Source organism: Vombatus ursinus, unplaced genomic scaffold (assembly GCF_900497805.2).
Source record: "Vombatus ursinus unplaced genomic scaffold, bare-nosed wombat genome assembly UNPS02010394.1, whole genome shotgun sequence".
Classification (NCBI taxonomy): domain Eukaryota; kingdom Metazoa; phylum Chordata; class Mammalia; order Diprotodontia; family Vombatidae; genus Vombatus; species Vombatus ursinus.
The window spans coordinates 1,872,114-1,890,367 of NW_020950172.1; the positions used below are offsets into that span (position 1 = coordinate 1,872,114).

The following is an 18,254-nucleotide window of genomic DNA, read 5'->3' on the forward strand; positions in this document are numbered from 1 at the left end:
GGCCCAGAGGGGTGAGAGGAGACGGGCTGGGCCTCCTGACTCCTGGTCCAGTGTTCACGGTCCTGCCTCGCTGCAGGGATGGGATCATCGTAATAGCACCTACTATGTGCCAGGCACTGGGCCGAGCGCTTCACAAATATTACCTCATTGGATCCCCACAACAACCCTAGGAGGTGGGGGCTGCTGTTATCCCCACTTTACAGAGGAGGAAACCGAGGCAGACAGAGGGGAAGGGACTTGCCCAGGGTCACACAACTAGGGAGTGTCTGAGGCCGGATTTGAACTCTCCACACCACCAAGCTGCCCCTAAATGAGACGCGGTTTGAAGGGCTTTGCTTTGCTTGGCTGCGCAGATTTCTTTGTTTGCAGTGGGGGTGGAAAGGTAAGAGAGGGAAACATTTCATTCCACTTCGATCTTTACGCTTGACCTTTTTGAGTCCTGGACCCCTCTGGGCGGCGGTCTGATGGGGTCCAGGGACCCCTGCCCTGATTCAGAAGGAAACTAGCTATTGTGAAAGAGGGCCGGCACAGTCACCATGCGAAAACAAAGGCAAGGCCGCAGACCCGTGTTAAGAACCGCTGGCCTGGGCTCTGTCCCTTCTCTGTTAGACTGGAATCCCCCTGAGGACAAGGGCTGAGTGTTTAGTAAAGGCTCGCTTTGTTCATGGGATGGCGGGGCTGGGTCATGTTGTCCAACCCCCTCGTTTTACAGGAGAGGAGACTGAGGCCCAGACAGACAGAAGTGACTTGGCCAAAGGCTCTGCACTGCCCAGCTCTCTGCCTTCTGCACTGAGCTGCTCTGGGAGCGTTTGAGTGGCCTTGGGGTGGCACCCCACCCCCACCCCCAGCGCCGGGGCACAGCCCTCAACATGCGTGCAGGGACGGGGGGGAGACAGACCCAGGAGCTGTTCTTACGGAATCCCTTCTGTTTAGGGACCTCCCTGAAGGCGCAGCTCCTGTTTTATGTGTGGAGCTGGGCGCTTCTCAGCAGGGGAAGGCCTTCAGCGTAGCCCTCCCCAAGGGGCGGGGACAGGCTCGGTGGGTGGGGCCACGGCTGGCAGTCCAGGGCCGTGGGGGCCTGAGGGCTCGCCTTGTTAGGCTCCTGGAGGCCAAGGGTAACTCTGGGCCTCAGCCCGGGGTGCCGAGTCGTGCAGGGGTGGCTATCTGTGCTGGTGCAGTGATCACCCAGAGCACATCCCAATGTACTGAATGTCCAGCTTCCCCCATGGCCTGGTGGGCAGTTTGGGTGAGGGGTGAGGAAGGGAGGTTGAGGTCCTGGCCTGAGGAAGCAGCGGCCTTGCTGAGTAAGAGCCTGGGTGGCCCCAAAGAGCTGGCCTCGCTCCTTTGTGACCATGGGAAAGTCCCTTTCCATTCCCCTGCGGCTAACGCTCTAAGGTGACCAGCATCCAGGACCTCTGGCAGACCAGGGCTCCCAGAGGGCAGGCTCCGAGTCTTTGCCTGGCCCCGTATCCCGAGTGCTCAGCCTGGTGCCCGGCACACAGTAGGCGCCCAGTGTCTGTTTTGCAAAGGAGATGGGTGTTCTGATGTGGGCTGGCCTGGATGCAGCTCAGAGCTTTTGTGCCCAGGAGGGAGCAGGCCCTGCTGATTGGCAGAGTCTAAGTCCCTCCCCGGTGGGCTCAGGGCTGCCCAGGCAGCAGTGCCAGCTGGCAGCCACCCTCCAGTCCCACATCTTCCTTTCTCAGACATGGAGCCTGGTTAATAAAGCAGGGAAAGCTGTGTGCTGGCCTGGGGGGAGGGGAGGATGAGGGCGGGGCGGAGGAGGGCTTTCTCTTCACTTCTTCCCCTGATAATGGAGCCCATTTCTCCCGGTCCTGGGAGGCCCTGAATCCCTTTCCCCTCAGCAGCCCCTGAGGTGGGGCAGGGCCGTGCCCCTTGTTTGTGGGTGGATTTGGGCAACTGAGGCCCTGGGGGGGAGAGGTTCAGAGACCTGTACACAGCCTCACCACTGACAGGTCTTGAACTCAGAACTTTGACTGCAGTCCTAGTGATCTGTTAAATGAGTCATGGTTGTAAGATGCTTAGCACAGTGCCTTGCACCCAGTAGGCACTCAATAAATGCTTGTGCTCTTTCCCTTTGCCCTCCTGGCCAAACCCCATTGCCTCTCAAGTTCTGACTTCACTCTGTAAGTGATGTGCCGCTAGGCACTGCTACCTTTACAACAAACATCTCTATATAACAAAGGCATTGCTCTGCCTACTTGGTTGGAGACCGGAATGGGAAGGGCATTGAGGCTGACCCTCTCCTCCTGATGAGGAAACGCCCCCCAGGGAAGTGACCTTGCCCACGGTCACAGTGTTAGGCCTTGTGTGTGAGAAGCTGCGGAAGCCTCCTACTAAGCGCTCCTTCTCTGCCCCCAACAGGGCCGAGGAGGCACCCCCCCAGCAGCCCCCCAAGGGACCGGTGACGACACAGGCCAACCACGGCTCAGGTGCGTGTCAGCATGGCCTTTCCCCAAACAGGACTGATCCTGTCTGCACTTGCACTCGGCACACAGGGCTGGTGGGTTCAGGGTTCGTGCCCGCAAAAGGTGCATAGCCCGGGCCCGGGGCTCCTCCCCCTGTCCACCACAACCAGAGTGTGACCCGTGTAAGCCAAAGTATAATGTGGCACTGAGCAACAGAATATTGGAGCTTCGAGGGACCTTGGAACATGGGATGTCAGAGGAGGGAGGGGCCCGAGAACATGGGATGTCAGGGCTGACCAGGAGAGTCGGGAAAGGCCCTCATTTTCTTGTCCAACTGCCTGATTTTACAGAGGAGAGAACTGCCCTGTAAAGGAATAATTGACCGTTCTGCTTCATCCTTTAGTCTTGTGAGTCTGATTAGCACAAGTGTAGGCATCTCTGGGGGGCCCTTGAAGTCCCATTCTTGGTCCCCTGGGGGCTGTTCCTCAGGAAAGCTGCCCTGCGAGGCTCTGCCAGCGTGGTTCGGTGCTCAGAGTACCATCTTCTTAGCTGCCCACCTTCCTTTCTTCTGTCTCGTTCCCCTTTCCTGTGTGCTCTCTCTCCCTCTCCACCCTCTCTGTCTCTTTTTCTCTCTCTCTCTCTGTCTCTCTTTCCTTTCTCTTTCTCTTTCTCTTTCCTCTTTCTGTATCTCTCTCTCTCACACACACGCACGCACACGCACCTGCACACACACACGCACACAAGCACACTCTCTCTCTGTCCCTCTCCCCAGCCCATATTCGGGCCCCGGTCCCTGGAGAGAGCTGCCCCACCCTGGTTTCGCCCCACATTTACCCTTCCTTGTTTTCCCGGCTCCTCCCAGATAAACGCAGCCAGATGATGCGCTCTCGGGTGCAGAAGTGGTTCTACGACAGGTTTGGGGAATACGTGGAAGATTTCCGCTTTCAGCCTGAAGAAAGCACGGTGGAAACCGAGGAGCCGCTGAGCGCCAGAAGGTACCCCACCCCCACCCCGATGCCATCGTGGGCACCGGCAGCAGGCGGCCTCTGTGCTCAGTGGGACCAAGATCGCTGGAGCCGCTTGGACCAGAGGAGGAATCCTCAGGCTTTTTTCTATTGAGGGATCATAGGGTTAGAGCTGGAAGGGACTTTGAATCCCCTTTTTCTAGGTGAGGAAACTGAGGCACAGAGCCGGTAGGAGCACAGAGATAGAGCAGCAAGCTGGGTTTGAGCCCAGAGGCCCTGACTGCTGGTCCTGCCTCCCCAGGGGCTTCCCCCCCCCCCCCCCGCCTTCCTTGGGCATCTGTTTCCGGGGCGGTCTTTCCCAAAGATGGGCCATGGCTCTTCAGCACATGAGAACAGCTTCAGATCTAGGAAGTGCTGAAAGGAATTGGGGGTGGGGCAGACCTGGGATTGCCCAGGGGGACGTTGTGCCCTCCTCTGTGCAGATCGCCACCTCGCCTGCGGCTTAGCTTTAGACTGGTGTTGCCTGGGGCACAAAGAGGTTCCCAAATCTGCCCCGTCACCCAGCCAGGACAGGGCAGAAGTGGGATTCAAACCCAGGCCTTCCTGGCTGCCTCTGCTAGGCACGCACCACTGAGGACTGTGTCAGCCTCCTGACGAGTGGGCGTGGTGCGTCCTGGGGGCGCCCCTGCGGCCCCAGCCTGGCCCGCCTGCATCCAGGAATCTGCTTGGCCCTGGAGGGATTGGAAGCCAGGGCCCGGGTCCCCTCAGTGAGGCGCTCCTGGGCACCCGGCCTGGACTGAATGACGTTCTCTCTCTTCTAGGTTAACTGAAAACATGAGGAGGCTGAGTAAGTGCCGGGCCGCTCCCTCCCTGACCAAAACCGAGAGCCCCCCACCCCGGTAGCTTCTGAGAATGAGCGGGTTCCGGATCCCACGGCCTCAGGCCGGCTGCTGGCAGCCAGGAACTGAGCTGTGTGTGTGGCTGAGGCCCTGGGTTCTCTGCGGGCTCCCAGGCCCACAGGAGCGGAGGGGAAGCAGGTCCTGCCCAGAGGGGGAGGGGCCAGGAGAGCCCCGGCTCACCTGCTGTGAACAGGGCCCCTCGGGGGCTCCCCCACTGCCTGGTGACACAGGAAGGCCCATTTCTGTGAATCACGCGGGCGCATTCCTCCCAGCTTTTCTGGGAGGTTGGGAATGCCAGGGGGGTTATCCACCCTCCCTTACAGAGGGGGAAACTGAGGCACAGAGGTTTTGGTTTTTTTTTTTTACTCGCCCAATGCCATACAACCATGGAGGGCCAGGGCTTAGACCAGAACCCAGGGCTCTGGTCCTCAGTTTCACACTCTGGCCAGTGCACCATGATGCCCCCTCCCTCCCCTGAACGTTATCGATCCTGGCTGCAGCAGCCAGACAGGAGCTGGGAAGCACTGGCTGGGGCCCCTGCAGAGCCCTCATCTCTGTGCACACAGGCAGGGAGAGAGAAGGGGGCAGCCCCCGGGACCAGACAAAGACTCGCTCGGTGGCTTGGCCCGGCTTTCTCTTCCATTGAGTGAGTGTGAGGCCCTGGGCTTGGCTGCACCTCAGCTGTCTACTCAGGAGTTTTTGGCTACGGCTGACTGTGTCCTTTGAAGAGCGCCCGTGGGAGGGGGCGACGGGGAGACGGGGCCTGACCGGGAGGGCGCTTGTGCTCTCTTCCCAGAACGCGGAGCCAAGCCCGTCACAAGCTTTGTGAGGAATCTCTCTGCCTTGTCTGACTGGCATTCTGTCTACACCTCTGCTATTGCCTTCATTGTAAGTGGGTTGTTCCTGATTCTGCCTGAGGTCGTCTGGGGAGCGCAGTTAGGGTTAGGGTTAGGGTTAGGCCCAGGGCCTTTTGGTGGGGAGCAAGGATTCTGTTACTCCTTTGTTAACCGTGTTGCTGCCAATTCACCCAACCTTCCATCCATCCATCCAGCCATTGATTTATCCTTGTGTTGTTCCATCCGTCCATCCAGGCTTTCATCCGTACTTCTGTCCTGTCGTTCATTCACTTATCTGTCCCTCCATCTCTCCATCCAGTCCTCTGTCCCGTCATTCATTCATTTGTCCGTCCAGCTAGTCGTCTAACCAGTGATTCCCGAATGTGGCCCTAACGCTGATCAGACACCGTGAGGGAGCTCGGTTCTTTTATGTTTGCTGTATCTCTTGCATCTCTTCTGAGGGTCCAAACCGTGGTTGGTGACTTAGAGCCGAGTTTATAAGCAGAGTCCCGAGCTGAAAGGGGCCTCAGAGGCAGGAGCGTGGCCTGGCCCTCCCGGGCGGTCGTGCAGCCTCTGCGTGGCATCTCTCGGGGAAGGAGAACTCCCTCCCTCTGAGGCGTCCCACGATGGGACCACTCAGCGGGAGAAGCCTCTTTCTCTCTGGAGCTCCCCCTCCCCCCGCTTCTCCATCTGCTCCCTGGAGCCCAGCAGGACCCTCTAGGCCCTCTTCCGCCAGATCTGGGGTCAGCCAGTCTGCACAGGGCGCCCTCTGGGTCCCTGCCGCCGTGACCGTCGCCCCACTGGCTGCCTGCCAGCTCCCAAGGCTTTTCTCAGATGCGTGACCCAGGTGGGGGTCACCTCCCCAGGCCCAGACCCCGCGCTCGCCTGATGTCGGGCACCCCTTCTGGCCCCGGGCTTCTACATGACTTGCTATGCCAGCATGGACTGGGCCTCACCACGCTTCCCCGTCCCGGGCTCCTGTTTTTGGTCCAAAGTCAGGATTCTCCACGTGCTGCTAGTCAGCTCATTTTATTGGATTCATCCCCTTTCGTGCCAGCCGAGTCTGTGGTTCTGGGCCCTTCTGGTTTGCTGACTGTCACTGGATGAGTTGGCCGGCCCTCCCGGCTCCATGTACCCAAAGCACAGATTGAGGTGTTGATCAGGGCCCAGGAAGAGGCCAGGGGCCTCCTCCAGAGACCTCCAGTCATGCAGGAAACTCCTGTTTTCTCTGACGGGCGATCCCCCAGGCTCTGGCTGACGGCCTGCAGGGATGGAGAAATCATCCCCAGTGTTCTTGGTTCTCCCCCGAAACTTGTGCTCTGCAGAGGAAGTGTGAGCCCTCGCCTCCCTAACAGGCCTTCACGAGGGGGGACACTTGGAAACAAGGGTGGGGTCTGTCTCCAGGCTTACTGGGGGCCCCTCGGAGCAGCACAGCGGGAGTCAGGGGATGCCCGAGTCACACTGACGGCCCTGGGCTGTTGGCTCGCTCTTCATTCCGGGCCCTGCCCCCAGACCCCAGAGGCAAGCCATCCCTGGCCTTCCTGCTCTGCATTTCAGGGAAATTAGAAACTCTATGAGGAACACAAGCATGTCATCTCCTGAGGGAATGGAGTCGTGTTCCTTAACGAGAACATGACCTTAGAGGCTCTGCTGCTTAAAAAGTTAATGAGCTAATGTTTGCTGCCTTCCAGGGGCATGCACCAATGAGGCCAGAGACATGTTGGGTGGCAAAGCCCAGGAAGGCCTGACTCCTGTTCTAGGGCCCCTCCCAGCTCTGACTTCCCCTGTTCTAGGTTCCCTCTCAGCTCTCTCTCACCCTCTGTTCTATGTTCTCTCCTACCTCTGACACTCCCGGTTCTAGGTTCCCTCCCAGCTCTGACACCCCCTGTTCTAGGGCCCCTCCCAGCTCTGACATCCTCCTGGTTCTAGGTTCCCTCTCAGCTCTGACAACGCCTGTTCTAGGTTATCTCTCGGCTCTGACAACCCCTGTTCTAGGTTCTCTCTCGGCTCTGACACCCCCTGTTCTAGGTTCCCTCCCGGCTCTGACGTCCCCCTGTTCTAGGGCCCCTCCCAGCTGTGACATTCGGTCATTGTCCTGGGCTCCATATCTCCATCTTGCTTCCCCATCAGCTCCTTCAGGACAGGCAGGGTCCCTTTCTTGGCTGCCTTTGGGGTAGCATCTCGCCCAGGCCTGGGAGGTGGTGGGCAGTCGGTCCCTTCTTCTCTGGCTCCCGGTGCGTCTGATACGTAGCCAGGGGCTCTTGCTTCGCTGGGGCCCCGGTGGGGGTCGAGGAGGGCCCCAGCCGCACGGCCCCGTGGGCTCTCGCCACAGCTCTGGGACGGAGCCCCCGGCCTCCCACCCCTCTGCCCTGACAGCAGCCAGGCCCCCCGTGCCCCCGGCAGGCCCGTAACCGCCGTGTCTCCTGTGCTTTCTCCGCAGGTCTACATGAATGCCGTGTGGCACGGCTGGGCCATCCCCATGTTCTTGTTTTTAGCCATCCTGAGGCTGTCACTCAATTACCTCATTGCCAGGTAGTCCCGCTGTGGCTCATTGCCCCGGCTTTCCCTTCCCCAGCCCAGGCATCTCCAGCCAGTGAATTGTGTCAGCATTAACCCAAGTGACCAAGCCATCCGGTCCAGAAACTGCCCCCGGGCCAGGCCCGGCAGAAAGGTTCCCAGTGCTCTGGGGAGGCCGTCCCAGGACAGCAGCAGTGCTCACCCCACCAGCCCTTCCCTCCTCCGTGGGGCCCCCAGGGCACTCAGCTTGCAGTGACTCTGTGAGGTAGCTCATGGGGGGATCATGAGGCCATTTTACAGATGAGGGAATGGAGGCCCAGAGAGGCGGGGGACAGGTCAGGGCCAGAGAAGGGATCTGAGCCTGCAACTTGAGACTCTGACACTGGCTTCGTTTGTGACTCTGGGCAGCAGCAGAGATCCCTGTCCCAGGGCTGGACACTGGGTCCTGCCCGTCTGGCTTCTCCCAGCCCCGTGGGGTCGTTGTAACAATAATGAATGGCTTTGGAAGCCCCGGGGCCTGCGTTCCGGTCAGGCTCCTTCTGAGCCAGCCCAGGGCTCCTTGACCTTGGGGACGGACAGGAAGGAGCTTGGGCCCGGGACGGGGCAGGAGGTGGGTCAGGGTTTCGGGCAGAGGAAGCCGTCGGGTGCCTTGAGTCTTAGATAAGAATCTCAGCATTTTCCGGGCTAAGAGGGACGGCCAAGACCACCTCGTCCGACCTGCCCAGTACACGGGAGTTTAGATCTCTAGAATTCAGAAGGGGTCTTGGTCCTGGCCAGGCTCATGGATTCCGAGAAGCCTGGAATGTCAAAGCCAGGAAGGGCCTTCTACCATAGCCTGTGACAGAAGAGAGACGCTCAGAGCTGGAAGAGGGCTTAGAATACGGGATGTCAGTGCTGGGAAGGGGACAGAGAGAGCAGATAGGGTCGACCTCAGAGGTCCATTTGACAGATGAGGACACTGAGGCCAGACCAGGGGAGGCCTCCACCAGGGTGTCCTTCTTCCAGATTAGAACACTCAGGGTGTTGGTATCACCTCGACCGCGGGGTGGTGCCGGCTCTGACGCTCACGGCTTTTCCTTTGTTGTCTTGGAAGGGGCTGGCGGATCCAGTGGAGCATCGTGCCTGAAGTTTCCGAGGTGGCGGTGAGTTCCCGAGTGACGGCCATCCTTGCCTGGGCCCGGCTGGCTCAGCCCTGCCTGGCCGCTGCAGACATGGGCGCTGTCCTGTGTCCTGGAGAATCACCCCTTCAATGCCCCTGTAACTGTGGGTGGAGTCATATTAGATCAGAGCTGGGAGGGGCCTCAGAACATGCTTAGAACAGGGAATGTCAGAGCTGGAAGGGGCTTGGGATGTCAGGGCTGGGGGGGGCCTGAGCACAGGGGAGGTCAGGGCTGGGAGGGGCCTGAGAACAGGGGAGGGCAGGGCTGGGAGGGGCCTGAGCACAGGGGAGGTCAGGGCTGGGAGGGGCCTGAGCACAGGGGAGGGCAGGGCTGAGAGGGGCCTGAGCACAGGGCATGTCAAGGCTGGGAGGGGCTTGAGAACAGGGGAGGGCAGGGCTGGGAGGGGCCTGAGCACGGGGAGGTCAGGGCTGGGAGGGGCCTGAGAACAGGGGAGGGCAGAGTTTGGCCTCTTCTCAGGGGGCAGTAATGAGCCCCTGAAGATCTCTGAGCAGCCCAATAATGTGACCTGCTTTCTCTAAGGGAGAGTCAGGGTAATGAGGGCAGTGGTGACTCAGCAGGGCAGCCTGCTCATCCTGGAAGGTCACCGACTCACCAGCCCCGTTGTCCCTCCCTCCCTCTGTCTCTTCCCCCTCCATCGCCCCGTCGCGCCTTCAGGAGCCTCCCAAGGAAGACTTGACGGTGTCAGAGAAGTTTCAGCTCGTGCTGGACGTGGCCCAGAAGGCCCAGGTACCCCGCCTCGCTTGGTCTCTGCCACTAAGGACAGGAGGGTGGTAGAAGGGGGTCCGGCGGGGCCTCTGACCTTGGTTCCGCCATCAGCCTGCACGGGCCTCCCGGCCTCCTCTGGGCGTGCTTCCTTCTCATAATTGTGGCAGTCCAAGAGCAGATGTGAACCAGAGAGGTGCCGGACGGCCTCGATGACCGCCGTCCCCCACGTCTAGCGGCTGGGCGTTTACGGCTCGTAGTTGGCTTCTCCCAAGTGGCACAAAGAGGAGAATCCTGGCTTTTCAGGATGGGGAAACTGAGCCTCAGAGAGCCAGGGGGTGCAGTGGCTAGCGCTCTGGACCTGGAGTCCGGAAGCCCCGAGCTCAGATCTGTCCTCTGAGAAGTCACTCAGCCTGTGTCTGCCGCGGTCTCCTCATCTGTACACGGCATCTGCCGCGTGCTGGGCGCTGGGGACATCGCACCGCCCTGAGGAGCCGGAAGGGCCCCCGCGCACTGAGCTCACCCCCCCGGGTTTTACAGCAGAGGCTGGCAAGGGCCCTTCCCACGCTCTTGGACCCACGTTTCTGACCCGCTTAGGACAGGCCTCTCTTGGCAGAATTTGTATGTATCTCCAATGCTCCCGGGTCCCCGCCTCATAGCCGGGAGGCTCCCGGCGCATCTGACCGGTCACCACGAGTAATCCTGAACTCGCCAGGCCGTTTCTGCGGGATGGGAGGCTCTCGACGATCCTGGGAGAGTCGGGGGCATCGATTGGTGACACCAGTTGCTAAGGAGCCCCTCCCAGCTTCCTCGCCATTTTGGTGGCTGCTAAAACACAACTCCTTCCTGTTCTTGATTTCTAGAATCTGTTTGGGAAGATGGCCGACATCTTGGAGAAGATTAAGAAGTGAGTGTGAGGGAGGAGGGAGGGGGAAGGACCACGGAGGGGGGAGGGCAGAGGGAGGATCACGGAGGGAGGGGGGAGGAGGGGCCGCCTAGACGCTTCAGGCTCCCTCTCCTCCCCCGCTAGCTTGTTCATGTGGGTCCAGCCAGAAATCACCCAGAAGCTCTACATCGCGCTGTGGGCAGCGTTCCTCGCCTCCTGCTTCTTCCCCTACAGGATCGTGGGGCTCATGATGGGTAAGTCGAGGCTCCCTCTCCCCAAAGGGCCGCTGGAATGGAGGCAGGGCCTGGCAGTGGAGAGCCGAGGCCTGGCTGCAGCCTGGGGGTCACTGCTGTTCAGAGCTGCGGGGCACGGCTGGGGCCCCAGGGCTCTGCCGAGTTTCTTTGTTGCGGGCCGTACAGCACCAGGTAGAAGGGCACGCCGCCCTCCCTCCCACCCTGTGGTGCTGCAGCCCCATTTCTTTTCTTTTTCTTTTTTTCTTTTTTTTTATTAATTTATTTTGATTTATCAATAATCACTTCCATAAGCTTTTGAGTTTAAAATTTTTCTCCCCCTTCCTCCCCACCACCCTCCCCAAGACGGTGCACAATCTGATATAGGCCAGACATTTACATTCATATTAAACATATTTTCACATTAGTGATGTAAGTAAAAATTAAAACCAATAGGAGGAACCATCAGAAAGAGGAAATAAAACTCAGCGGAAGAGAAAAAAAATAGCAGTTCAGCTTGCATAGTTCTTTCTTTGGGTGTGGATAGCATTTTCCATCATGAGGCCTCTGGAGATGTCTTAGATCCTTGCATTGCTGGGAAGGGTTAAGTTTATCAGTATTAGTCTTCACACAACGTGGCTGTTACTGTGTACAACATTCTTCTGGTTCTGCTCACTTCACTCAGCATCAGTTCATGCAAAGTCTTTCCAGGTTTTTCTGAAGTCTGCCTGCTCATCATTTCTTGTAGCACAATAGTATTCCATCACATTTGTATACCACAGTTTGCTCAGCCATTCTCCAGTGGATGGGCATCCTCTCAATTTCCAGTTCTTTGCCACCACAAAAAGAGCTGCTATGAATATTTTTGCACATGTGGGTCCTTTTCCCATTTGTGTGATCTCTTTGGGATAGAGCCCTAGAAGTGCTATTGTTGGGTCAAAGGGTATACACATTTTTATAGCCCTTTGGGCATAGTTCCAAATTGCTCTCCAGAATGGTTGGATCATTTCACAACTCCACCAACAATGCATTAGTGTTCCAATTTTCCCACATTTTCTCCAACATTTATCATTTTCCTGTTTTGTCATGTTTGCAGCCCCATTTCTCAGATGAGAAAGTTGGCTCTCTCTAGCCTGCTCATGGGGGTGATGCTGAGGGCTTTTTCTTTTCCTTTTGGTCAATCAATAAAAGTTGTTAAGTGTCTGCTATGTGCCAGGCATGGTGCTAAGACATGCACACACATGCACACACAGTACATGCATACGCTCATGCACGCATGCACACACTCAGATGTGCACACGCTTGCGCTCACACACGTGTGCGTGCACACATAAGCATACACACGCCCCTGCTGCCCCAGCTGGACGGACTTCAGAGCAGCAGACTCCATTCCTCCCGAAGGTGACCGTGAGGCCGCAGGAGGGTGCCGTGCCCCATGGGCCGGATTCCACACTGAGCCCCGCTGACTGCTGCCTCTCTGACCTTTCCAGGCCTCTACGCGGGTATCAAGTTTTTCCTCATCGACTTCATCTTCAAACGCTGCCCCCGTCTCCGAGCCAAGTACGACACCCCCTACATCATCTGGACCAACCTGCCCACGGACCCCCAGCTGAAGGAGCGCTCGGCCGCCACCGTGACCAGGAGGGTGCGTGAGTACGGGCGGCCTGGGGGAGCCCCCCTCCCCTCGGGAGTCGGGCTGGCGGCTCGGGAGATGACGTTGCTCGGACCCTAGGGGTGACGGCCAGCGCTCACATCGCCATCTACACGTATGGCTTACGAAGCACTTTGTGGACGTGAGCGGCTCCCCTGGCGGGGTAGCAGGGGGGGCAGGAGTCTTCTCCCTGTTTTACAGGAGTGGAAACTGAGGCTGGGGACCTGGGGCGATTTGCCCAAGGATGCAGAGATAGCCCTTAGAGCAGAGCAGGGACTCAGACCCTTCTTGTCAGTCCGGTCCAGGGGTGGGGAACCCGCGGCCTTGAGGCCACACGTGGCCCTCTAGGTCCTCGGGTGTGGCCTTCTGACTGAGTCCAAGTTTTACAAAACAAATCCTTCTGTGAAGGAGATTTGTTCTGTGCAGTCTGGACTCAGTCAAAGGGCCACACTTGAGGACCTCGAGGCCGCACCCGGTCCAGGCTCAGGGGCCTCCCATTGGGCACAGGTGACAGAAAGTCACAAGTGGGAGGGAGCCACGGCTTCTCCAGCCTTGCGTGGCCTGGGCCCGGGGCAGTCAGCCTCCCCCTACGCCGTGCAGCCCCGAAGGCCCTCCCGGGTGTACGGCCAGCCAGCTGTAGAGGAGGAGGAGGAGGTCGGGGCCTCTGGGCACAGCCCCGCCACCTGGCGCCTTCTGAGCCCCCATTAGCGAGCAGCGGGAGGCAGGAGGCCTCCTGGGAGACCCAGGGCTGTCCGCGGCCTGGAGCCCCGCGTCCCTGACCTTTGTATCTTCTCCTGCAGCAAGATTATCCTCCACCCAGGGAGGGACAAGGGTTATCATGCCCATTGCCTCAGTTTCCTCATTTGTAAAATGCCGAAGGTCCTCCTTTATAAAATGCAAAGGCCACATGTGATCCCTGGGACCCAGCCCTTTTTTTAAGTCTGTGATCTGTGAGCCAGACCTAGGCCGTGACACCCGGGCGCCACGGCCCTTTCCTCCACCGCAGCTGCCTTCTCAGAGATCTGGGGCTTCCTATGTCCCAGACCGAGAGGCGTTGGAGAGCCGGAGGCCCCCACATTAATGCTCCAGGGAACCCTCTAACTGAGAGAGTGGTTTGTGGGAGCTCCCAGAGCGGCCCGTCAGCCCCCAGATAGGGCCGGGCTCATCAGCCCACCTCCCCGCCAGCCCGCCGTGTGCGCTCCTGGGGCCCATGGGGCTCCCGGTCCTGGCGGCCGTGAAAGCGTCGTCCCTCTCTCTGCTCGTCAGTGTCACCACGTATCTGTTTCCTTCCCGCCAGCTGTCAGGGCTTGACAAGGTAGGGACCCGAGTGTGGGCCTCGGCCGTTCTCCCCCTCCTCTCCTCTCTCTCCCTCAACACTGCTCACGGCTTGTCCGTCACCGCGCAGCTGGCGTTCAATGCCCCAAAGCTAAACTTGGCACTCCCCCGCGCTGGCAGATGCCGCCGGGGCCGACCTGGGGCCGTGCACGTGTCGGCCAAAACAGAGCCAACTCCAGACTCTCCCTCCCTGCTGGGCAGGGCCAGGACAGACAGCTCGGAGATGTGGCCGGCCGGGGGCGGGGCGGGGAGGATCTCGCCTCATCCTGCCCGGCACGTTCTGGCCACTATGGCCTGTGGCAGAGGGGACCCTGTGTGATCTCGAGATCTGTGGGCAGCCCCTTGGGGATGGACCCACGTGGGCAGGGCATCCATCGCTGACCGTCCCAGGGGCCTGTCGGACCCTGCGTGGGCACAGCCTTGGAGACTCTGGGGTCCCTCCACAAGAGCCTCAGAAGCATGCGGTGGGGGAGAGACTGGGACCTGGGGAGTGACTGTCGTTGATGGAGCGCCCTGTTGCCTTCTTTACAGCTCCAGACCACGTCCTCCAGGAGCTACGTGGGCGCCAGCGCTCCAGCAGGCGTGAGCAGAGACGAAGACACCGGGCGCTTTCACGGGACCAAAAAGGGAAATTTCCATGAAATCTTTAACTTGACGGAAAATGAGCGGCCCCTGGCGGGTACTTCCCTCTGCGGTCCTTCACCTTCCAGGGACAGAGCGGTTTGGGTGTCAGTGGGTGCAGACACGGCCAGAGGGGGAAGAGCAAGGCCCGCCCAGGGAGGAGGCCATCTAGGGAGGAGGCCCATGCAGGGAGGAGGCCAGCGCAGGGAGGCCAGTCCAGGAGGAGGCCAGCGCAGGGAGGAGGCCAGTCCAGGGAGGAGGCCAGCGCAGGGAGGAGGCCAATGCAGGGAGGAGGCCAGTCCAGGGAGGAGGCCAGTGTAGGGAGGAGGCCAGTCCAGGGAGGAGGCCATCTAGGGAGGAGGCCAGTCGAGGGAGGAGGCCAGTCCAGGAGGAGGCCAGTGCAGGGAGGAGGCCAGTATAGGGAGGAGGCCAGTCGAGGGAGGAGGCCAGTCGAGGGAGGAGGCCAGTCCAGGAGGAGGCCAGCGCAGGGAGGAGGCCAGTCCCAGAGGAGGCCAGCGCAGGGACTTAGCTTTGCCTCAGAGGCCTCGGCCCCTCTCCTACATCAATATCGCCGTCCCCCAGCGCTGCAGGTGCCCACGTTGGTGCTGTCCCTCTGTGACCGCCAGGTCTTAGCCGTGGCCTGATCGCAGGGCTCCGTTCCCGAGGCGCCCTGGCTGGCTCCAGGGGTCACAGGGCCCGGGCCTCTGAGGACGCCTCGAGGTGACCCAGTCCAGCATCCTCACTGGGCCAATGAGGAAACTGAGGCCAGAGAGGGGAAGTGAGTCGCCCGTCATTTTGAAGTGGAGTCCCTCGCTGCTCTTCCCTCTCGGCCACCAAGGACTGGGGCTCCCCGCCGCTCAGTAGGGTGCTTAGCACATAGTAGGCACCTCCTGGACGGCGGCGGGACTGAGCACCGCTCTGCTTCCTCGACAGTGTGTGAAAACGGCTGGCGATGTTGCCTGATCAACAGGGACCGCAAGATGCCGACAGACTACATCCGCAACGGAGTGCTGTACGTGACGGAGAAGTGAGTGTCCCTCGGCCACGTCGGCGGATGGGTCTGGCGCACATGCCTGCTGGGAAAGCCCTGGGCCAGGCACAGGGGAGACGCCAGCCCTGCTCCGCCCTGCCCTGCCCTGCCCCTGGTGGTGAGGCGGTTGACACACCCTCCGACGCGGGCATGCGGTGGGGCGGGCAGGGCTGCCTGGAGAAGGCAGCCTTGGAGCGGGGGGAGCCGGGTGCCACTGGGACGGCCGAGGGCGGCTCGGGCACGGCGCAATCAGTTCGGGGGTCCTAACCTGACTCCCAGGACCTTGGGGGGTTCTATGAAACGTTCCATAGCTGTGTCCCACTGAACGGGGTTTCCCTCGTTAGTCTTCTCCGCCATGATCCATTGATCCATCCAGGGACAGAGTCTGTGGGTTCCCTCAACTTACCCAAGGGGTCCGGGAAACAACGGGGCTGAGCACTCCCCGTCTGGAGCCTTGAATGTCAGGTGGGCGCCCCTGGAGCTGGGGGAGCGCAGGAGTGAGGGGTCCGGGCTCATGCCCAGGCTGAAGCTGCCCTGCTCCGTGGGGGGCCCAGAGGCCGCTCTCTTCTGGCTGCACGTCCAGGGTCCATCCCCTGGCGGGCACTGCGCTGCCTCTGCCCCGGCGCGGGGAGAGCCCGGGCAGGAGAAACCCCACAGGAATCCCCCACCCTGCCGAGTGGGCAGGGGGAGAGCGCGGAGGGGGTTGGGGCCGCCGGCCTGTGCTCACCCCTTGGCTGGGCTGCCATCCGGCTGCCTTCAACGTTTCTGACGTGGGGATGGAGGCTCGAGGCGAGAGAAGGCTCCTTTTGTTGGGCACCTTTGCCGTGCCTCGTGCTGGGTCCCTGCTCCACAGAAGCCCATGAGGTCAGCGGGCCAGGGGGCCGAGCACCGGGCCCGGGGCCCTTCTCAGGATCACGGTTTGCAAAGGCTGATGAAGGAAGCCGGGCTGGTGAGGCAGAGTGAGTCACATCTGAGCACCGCTGTCCAGGCCCAGGCCACGCCCCAGGCCCAGGCAGGCACCAGCTGTGTCACCTCGCTGTAGATGCCCAGCCCGAGGCCCAAGGGCATGAACCGCACTGGGAAGCGGAGGGATAACCGGTCTTCTTTCCCTGTTACTGCAAGTCTTACCAAGCGTTCACAGCTACCCTGGGGGGCAGATGTCCTTATGATCCCCGTCGGCAGAGGTTAAGGGACTTACCCAGGGTCACACAGCTAGTGTGAGGTAGGCTTTGAACCCAGGTCTTCCGACTCCAGAGCTGAAGGCGGGCATCATTATCCCCATTTCACAGATGAGAAAACTGAGTCTCAGAGAGGGGAAGATGCAGGCCTGAGGTTCCAGAGCTAGGATTTCTGGCTTCCATTGCCCTGCCCTCAGGCTGCTGACATTCTAGGAAGGGAGCTGAAGCCTGGAAGGAGAAAACAAAAACACCCATGGCAATGGGAGCTGACCTTTCTGGGATGGGGGAATGCAAGAGGGCTTCTGGGAAGAGGCTGCCGCCGAGGAAACAAGCAGGCCGGGGGCAGGTGGAGGCCAGGCGGAGGAGCTTCTACTCCTCATCTTCCGGGGGTCTCCTCCACCTTCTCTCTTCCCTTGCAGTTATTTGTGCTTCGAGAGCTCCAAGTCCGGCTCCTCCAAGAGGAACAAGGTCATTAAGCTCATGGACATCACGGACATTCAGAAGGTGCGTCTGTCTGTCCGTCTGCCCCGGCGTTGGGGGCGGGGCCGGGGCTTGGCCATTGGAGGGTGGCCTCCTCCCTGAGGACTGAGAGGAGGAAGGGGGCGGGGCGGGCCGGCCCCTGGGCTCTGCTCTCCTTCCACCCGGTCTCCTGGAAGGGCTCCTTCAGAAGTTCCCAGGGAGTGGAGGCCGTGTGCGGTGAGGGTGTCCCCCCTTTCCCAAGGAGGCCCCGGGCCTGCCGTCCTCTCCGATGACCGGCCTCGTCTCTCCTCCCTTCTTTCTCCCAGCCCTCTGTCCTCATTGCCTCAGTTTCTCCTCTCACTCCCTTCTCGGCTCTTTGCGCTCGGGCTTCTGCCCCCATCGAGCACTCAGCCCCGTCTCTCCTGGTGGACGCGCAGTCTCTCTGCGGCTCGTCCTCCTTCCTCCAGCCCCCCACCTCGGGCCCCTTCGCACACGGCACACACCCCATTTCTCTGGGGGCCCTTGGCCCTCTCCAAGGCCCCCTACTCTCCCTACGGCTCTCAGCGACGCCCCCGCAGCTCCCATGGGCCAGCTTCCCGCGGCGATGCAGGCGCCTCTCAGCCCTGCGCTCTCCCCCCACCCCTCTGCCCGGACGTCCCCTAGGCCCCCTCCTAATGTCCCTGGCTCTGCTCTTCCTGCCCCCAAGGAGCTTCTCCTCTGATGGGGGAATCAGTGCACCGCCTGCAGCCGCAGGCAGAAGGGTCTGGATGGAGGGAGGGTTTATCCTGTCTCTGTCCTCTCCCAGGCCCCCAGGCCCTGCCACCATCACTGCCTTGGTTGCAGTGACTGCGTGGTCCGGGGCGGGGCCCTGGAAGGAGCCCTGGGGGGTCTGTGTGTTGGGGCCCAGCACACTCACGGGGTGCTCTGTGTCCTGCAGTACAAAGTCCTCTCTGTCCTCCCCGGATCGGGCATGGGGATCGCAGTATCGACACCATCCACCCAGAAGGTGAGGGCCTGGCCCGCGCCGCGACTCTGGCCCCTCCTCCGTCCTGGTTTCTGGATTCCTTGGACTAGAAGGGTCCCTTGTAACCGCTATTTCTGTCACAGTCCAGAAGCGTGAGCTTCCCTGGCCCAACAGGCTCAGGCTCAAGAATTTGATAACCCCCCCCCCAATGGTAGACTCGTAGAGCAGCAGGGCTCTAAGGGAACCTAGAACAGGGGTGGCAGGGCTGGGAGGGAGCTTAGAACAGGGGGTGTCAGGGCTGGGAGGGAGCTTAGAACAGGGGATGTTAGGGCTGGGAGGGGCCTGAGAAGAGGGGATGGCAGGGCTGGGAGGGG

General features: G+C 60.5%; 1 protein-coding gene across 2 annotated transcripts in view; it reads left to right on the forward strand.

Annotated features, from left to right (window-relative positions):
* The window catches only part of GRAMD4 (GRAM domain containing 4), a 64,769-nt gene that overhangs the window by 45,366 nt on the left and 1,149 nt on the right, over positions 1 to 18,254 (forward strand). For both annotated transcript variants that reach the window (XM_027854253.1, XM_027854254.1), the window contains exons 5-18: positions 2,383 to 2,450; positions 3,289 to 3,421; positions 4,213 to 4,238; positions 5,087 to 5,178; positions 7,567 to 7,658; positions 8,737 to 8,785; positions 9,479 to 9,550; positions 10,390 to 10,433; positions 10,557 to 10,666; positions 12,133 to 12,287; positions 14,160 to 14,307; positions 15,183 to 15,276; positions 16,877 to 16,961; positions 17,854 to 17,922. In XM_027854253.1, coding sequence (XP_027710054.1) covers positions 2,383 to 2,450; positions 3,289 to 3,421; positions 4,213 to 4,238; positions 5,087 to 5,178; positions 7,567 to 7,658; positions 8,737 to 8,785; positions 9,479 to 9,550; positions 10,390 to 10,433; positions 10,557 to 10,666; positions 12,133 to 12,287; positions 14,160 to 14,307; positions 15,183 to 15,276; positions 16,877 to 16,961; positions 17,854 to 17,922 — 1,237 coding nt within the window. The remainder of the gene's footprint in view (positions 1 to 2,382; positions 2,451 to 3,288; positions 3,422 to 4,212; positions 4,239 to 5,086; positions 5,179 to 7,566; positions 7,659 to 8,736; positions 8,786 to 9,478; positions 9,551 to 10,389; positions 10,434 to 10,556; positions 10,667 to 12,132; positions 12,288 to 14,159; positions 14,308 to 15,182; positions 15,277 to 16,876; positions 16,962 to 17,853; positions 17,923 to 18,254) is intronic.